Source organism: Saccopteryx leptura, chromosome 6, assembly GCF_036850995.1.
Source record: "Saccopteryx leptura isolate mSacLep1 chromosome 6, mSacLep1_pri_phased_curated, whole genome shotgun sequence".
NCBI classification, from domain to species: Eukaryota; Metazoa; Chordata; class Mammalia; order Chiroptera; family Emballonuridae; genus Saccopteryx; species Saccopteryx leptura.
Genome location: NC_089508.1, coordinates 177,878,692 through 177,884,691, shown reverse-complemented (window position 1 = coordinate 177,884,691; position 6,000 = coordinate 177,878,692). Strand labels below are relative to the sequence as shown.

At 46.3% G+C, this 6,000-nt stretch overlaps 1 protein-coding gene across 3 annotated transcripts in view; it reads left to right on the top strand.

Moving 5' to 3' along the window:
* Positions 1–4,450: 4,450 nt before the first annotated feature.
* The window catches only part of CLINT1 (clathrin interactor 1), a 58,271-nt gene continuing 56,721 nt past the window's right edge, over positions 4,451–6,000 (top strand). For all 3 annotated transcript variants that reach the window (XM_066341512.1, XM_066341511.1, XM_066341510.1), the window contains exon 1: positions 4,451–4,667. In XM_066341512.1, the coding sequence (XP_066197609.1) occupies positions 4,627–4,667 (41 nt within the window). In that variant the 5' untranslated portion in view covers positions 4,451–4,626. The remainder of the gene's footprint in view (positions 4,668–6,000) is intronic.

Genomic DNA, 6,000 nt, shown 5'->3' with positions numbered 1-6,000 from the left:
TTGTTTGTTATCTATATATCTATAAATTGTAAATGTCATCTATACATGTATATCTACCATCTAGCATATTACCTGGAACATAGTAAGAGCTTACTAAATAGCTGCTGAGTATTGAATCAATTTTACATATTGATACAATTACTATTATTACTAGGAGTAGTGATAGTAGTAGTAACAGCATCACTACCATTTACTGAGTTTTTATTTTGTGTTAGGTACTGTTTCAAGCTTTTTAAAAAGCATTACCTTTAATTGTCTGAAAAAGCCTTTAAGGTAGGTTTCTAGTATCTTCCATTGTGGTGAGGAAACTAAGCCACAGAGATGCTGAATAATTTCCCCAGGGTCATGCAACTAGCAAGGGGCACAAATAAAATACAAACCCAGAACCTGGCTGCAGAGTCCTCGGTCACCACCACTAAGCTATGCCAGTTTAAAGAACTTACCCAGAACGACCGAGCTACTGAACAGCAGAGGCAGGACTTGGGCCACGGTTGGTCTGAGTTCAGAATCTGCACTCTTGAACCGCCACCTTATACCTCCTCTAGGAGGCTGTCTGGCAGTTCATGGTAGTCCACATAAACGGTTCTTCCAGGGTCATGTAATAGGTAATCTGCGTGGTTCTGTGGCAGCCCTCTAATTATGGTTTAAAACCTGAGTGTCCTGACTTTTAGAGAATATAAACAACAACATAAATGGAGCCAGAGCTGCCATGCTGGGGGAACTGCCTGGCACGTGTTACATCTCAAACCCTGGAATGCTAAAAACAGGGCAAAAAAAACCTTTGAGCTGGGCCTAAGCAACCTTGTTTCCCAAAGAACCACTTGCCAAGCTAACAGGAAAGCAGTTATTGTGACTACTGGGCTGAAAATTTAAAACAATGTTTAGAATTAACATTGCTGTTCTCTTATGTGCACCCGTAGAAATGGCTTCCTTCTATTGATATAATTGTTCCCTTTACCCTTCTTATAAATACTCAGTCCCTTTGTCTCCTAATCAGAACATTATTTGGACTTCTGCCTGAATAAATGATTCCCAACTAGCTATTCTTTGATCTCAAATAAACACTTGTTTGCCTTTCACTTTGAAAAGCCCTTTTTATTTTTAGGTTAGCAAGAGGAGCAGTCAAGTGTGATAAAAAAAACACAAGAATCATTTAGCTGAGTACTGAAACCAAGGTACAACTGCTTGCCTGCTGTGCCGGCGTGGGTACTGCAGGAAGCAGAAGCCAAGACCGACTTGGAAGTGCGAGAGATTTACTGAGGGAAACACCTATGAAGGAATGTGGGGAAAGGCGACAGGACTAGGTGGGGAGAGCCTCAGAGCACAAGGAACTCCGACACCTGTCAAGGGAGAGAGGGAAGGCAGGACGAGTGGGGGGGGGGGTGCCTCTGACTGAAGGGGCGCTCTGCGGCAATCTGGGCAGGTTGATGGGCAGACCAGGGCACTGCTTGCCTAATAGATGAGCCCGGCCTTGGGCAGAAACGGCCCAGCCCCAGCACATCTTGCCTGCTCGTTGCCTGGGAGTAGCCCAGTGTGAGCACGGCCTCGGCGTTAGCGCTGTGGCTGATCCCCAAGGAGTGGCTGCTGGAACCTGTTGGCCATCCACACCCCTCACACTGGTTCTCTCAAAGACAGATTTGGCTGGTGCCTCCCCAGGGCTGCCACACCTGTGCACCACGAGTTACACTCCTCCGAAGGCAACACGAAGGGGCCAACCACATGAGATCCACAGTCAGTGTCTGTAACTGCCCCTCGTATATAAATAACACAGCTGGTGCAGCCAAAACTTGTGTAGGTTGGCCTCACTCAAAGTGTCAGCTCATATACTGGAAAATACTGTATGTTTTCCTGGAGAAGGATGGGGGAGACCTTTTCTCACTTATTTTTCTACCTCGGACACATTTAAATTGCCACAGGGAAGTTACTACAGAAACTGCTCCCAAACTTACAAGATAAAAAGTTTTAAAAAATGGAACACTTTGCTGACATGCAAGTGATTAAGTCTTTGTGACCACTTTTTAACAATCTTTCTTTGTTTCTTCTGAGTCCTTTAGGAGCTTTCTTGAATCAAAGGTGGACAGACAGGTTTTTTGGTGTTACATGCTAGATGACCCTGGACAACTGTGAAAACACCACAGGTCTAGACACTTCCAAACTTGGTGATGGGCAAGCAAAGTAGACAATGAACACTGTACTCTCTGGGTAAATCTGGTGTTGCTGACTGTGAATTGCTAAGAACGAGCAAATAGGCCCAGAGCTGGGAAGGTGGTTATTTTTAAGCCCTGCCCATTCTGCTGGTGCACTCTGGACCCGTTTGTTTGTAAGTTAACTTGCTGAGCTCTTATTTATGCAAAGTAGTCTCTCTTATCTCCTCCTGCCACATTCTATCCTTTGAATCTTGGGCTTGTCGGTCCTTTGAACAGGAAACACAAACTTTTCATCTGAAAGTCCAGTTTCTTTCCTTATCTCGGCTCATCTTTACCTGCCCCTCCCACCCACCTCTCCAACTCACTTCAAGTCTGCCTTTGTCAAGCAGTCCTACCTTGACAAAGCTCTGAGATAGCTTTGTCCAGATTTCTGCTTTTCGTGCTTTTCTGTCTGGAAATTCTTTCAACTTGCTTTTCTCTCAGGCCTTTATCCCAAAGCCTTATTGAAACCCTTTTCAAAGCAGCTTTCAGGAATTAAGTGGATGCAACAAGAACAGGGGACTTGACCTGAGGAACCAGGGGTCAGAGGTTCTGGGTTCTTGATTTGGGATCCTTGTTACCTAGCTTTCTGATGCAGCACTTCACTTCTCCTTTGTGAATCAGACTTTGTTCCTTTCACTAGGAATTCTTTCATTGCATATCTTTTTTTTTTTTAATGGCCAGTTCCTTTCTGTCATTCAAATTTCAGCTTAAATATAATGTTCTCAACGATGCACTAAATATACCCTAATGTTATTTTCCTCTAAAGTCATTCTCTGTAACATTATCACCTGTCTTTTTCAAGCACTTTCTATCTGATTTGTCTGAAATCTTTCCTTGATTATTTTGTTTCCTCCAAAGACCTTTAAGAAACAAGAGAGACGGGGCCTTCTCTGTCTTATCCCAGGCTGTATTCCTCACTCCTGGAACATAGAAGATGCTTAATAAGTATTTGTAGAATGAAAAGAACTGTAAAAATTAAGCAATTGGACCAAATGAACTTTTTAAGATTGTTTACAGCTTTGAGATGAACACCGTTGCCCTGGCCAGTTAGCTCAGTCAGTTAGTGCGTTCTTCTGAAACACCAAGGTTGCAGGTTCAATACCTGGTCAGGCCATATACAATCAATGAATGCACAGCTAAGTGAAACAACAAACAAATGCTTCTCTCTCTTTCTCCTTTCCTCTGTCTGTCTCTGTAAAATCAATGGTTGAGTAAAAATAAATAATTAAGATGAACATTGTCAAAAATGAGGAAGTGAAAAATGAAATGCATTGCAATAAAACACTGAATCCAGTGTGTACAGTTGTGCTTAAGAATATAAACCTGCCAAGTTCTCAAGCATGTCATAGTGCTGTCTTTCTACCGTTTGCCATGAGTGTAAACTGAGTTTCTAAGCTTTATAATAATGGATCTAACAAGAATATCAGAGGTAGCTGTCTAAAAATGAAATCACCACATCTCAGAATTAGAATGGAATGGTTTTAGAATACAACCTTTTCAATCTACCGAGATGGAAACTATTCGGACACTTGGAACCGAATACAGTGCTGCCCTGTCAGTGAGGAATACATATACCACTCACACTTCCCTATGATCGTTTTTTTAAAAGATTTTATTTATTCATTTTAGAGAAGGGAGAGAAAGAGACGGGTGGGGGGGGGGGGGGCAGGAAGCATCAAGTCCCACATGTGCCTTGACCAGGTAAGCCCGGAGTTTTGAACCAGCAACTTCAGCGTTCCAGGTCCAGGGGTCCCCAAACTTTTTACACAGGGGACCAGTTCACTGTCCCTCAGACCATTGGAGGGCCGCCACATACTGACCACCAATGAAAGAGGTGCCCCTTCTGGAAGTGTGGTGGGGGACCGGATAAATGGCCTCAGGGGGCCGCATGCGGCCCGCGGGCCGTAGTTTGGGGAAGCCTGCTACACACTGTGCCACCACAGGTCAGGCCACTATAATCATTATTAATAACAGCAATACTTCATGTTTGAACCAGTGGTTCTGCAACTTAAACGTAGAGGATATATTAACGCACAGGCTGCTGGGTCGCACCCCCAATTTCTGGTGCTGTCGATTGGCGAGATGGGGAGAAGGACGGGGGATACGGACAGTTGGAGAGAAATCACGCTAACCTTACTTTACACACCAATTCTTGGTTTAAACCGCCCGCGCGGCGCGCAGAGAACTACTAGTTCCGGCGTGCCCCGCGCGCAGCGGGAGGCACGTCGGGCACTTCCGCTCCACGCAGCGCCTCTGCCCCCACGTCTCGACGTGTCACTGGCGGCGCCGCGGCCGTGGCTAGAGAAGGAGCCGACTGGGGGAGATCGAGGCGTCGGGCGGCAGCGGGGACCCGGCCTGGATCTGCCCCGGCGCGGAAGTGTTCCGGGTCCGTGGGGAGCGGGAGAGGGTGGCAGCGGCCCGGCCCGCGCGGGGCACCATGTTGAACATGTGGAAGGTGCGGGAGCTGGTAGACAAAGCGTGAGTATCGGGGGACAGTTGTGGCAGGGCCCTCGCGGGGGAGGGGAGAGGGGGTTCGGGGAGCTGGCCCCGCGCAAGGGACGGCCCCCGTCACGCCCCCCGGCCCAGCCAGCCCATCATGGCGGCGGCCGGCTCTCTCCCTGGCCCCGATCCTCGCCCCGATCGGCGAGGCTGGGAAGGGACTGTTCCTCGGTTCATACATCCTCTTGGCTCCCTTCGCCCCGGACCAGGCCTCCTCACTGTTCAGCCTCCACCCCCTAGGCACAAACCCTTGGCCAGGGAAGGGGGCGGGGTTGCCCAGCGCTGGGTCGCTGCCTTGGCGTAGGACTGTCTTGGCCCCAGGCTGTGTGATTTGCCTCTTGGGCAGCAGGGGAGTCTGGAGGGTGGGGGACGCAGTGTCCCTCGGGGTGTGGTGCAGAGACCTTAAGTCTGGTCGGGACGGATCCTTTAGCTTACTGGGTTTCTTTTCATTCCTGATGAACCTGAAGTGTTGGAGTGGGTGCTAGTGTAACAAGTGGCCATCGCGGTCAGGCTGAAGTTACCCAAGACGAGACTCATCCTTTGCTTTGTGATTTTTTTCCTGTTTCCTTTTCCTACACCTTCATTTTTGGAGGGCCTCTGTTTCATTCAGTTTAATTAATAACTCATTAAGAAATTTCCCCTAAAGAAGAAAACAACCTAGGTCTATATCCTGTTCATCTGCTTTTAACTTCCCTCACAGGTAAAATGACTTATGTGTAGTTGACTTCCTTTTTAAGACTTAAGTGGTAACTTTAGTATCTTACTACGCTAGGGAAACTTGAACACTTAAATTGATTATATCTGATATAACAGTGGGAAAGGTCTTCTAGGGAGGAAATAAAGTTTAAGAATTTAACCAATCTCTTTCTTTGGGTTTTCTTAAGTATGCAATAAGTGTGGTGACAGAAACAGTTCATGTGTGCCACCCATCCCACCTAAAATTAGGAAGTACAAATGGCAAACCGTTAAGACTTTCTTAACACCAGAAAAACTAATTCACACTGGCTTGAATACATCAGATGGACCTTAGAGTTTGACCGAATTTTCAAATTTTCTGTGCTACCAAGAAAGCAGTGGAGCACCTAAGGAGCGTAGGTTTCAAGAACTGGTTCAAACACTATAGTCGTGACAGGTTAATCACCTCAGAGTGCCCCAGTGTTCTTAGGTGCAGTGTAAAAATAATGATAGATGCCTGCCTTAGAATGCTAGAATTAAAGACAAAGAGCCTAGATAATATAGTATGTTTAGGTCAGTATAGTTTTGATAACTATAGCAACTCTTTTGCATTGAGAGTGAGATAAACTTCATTAAA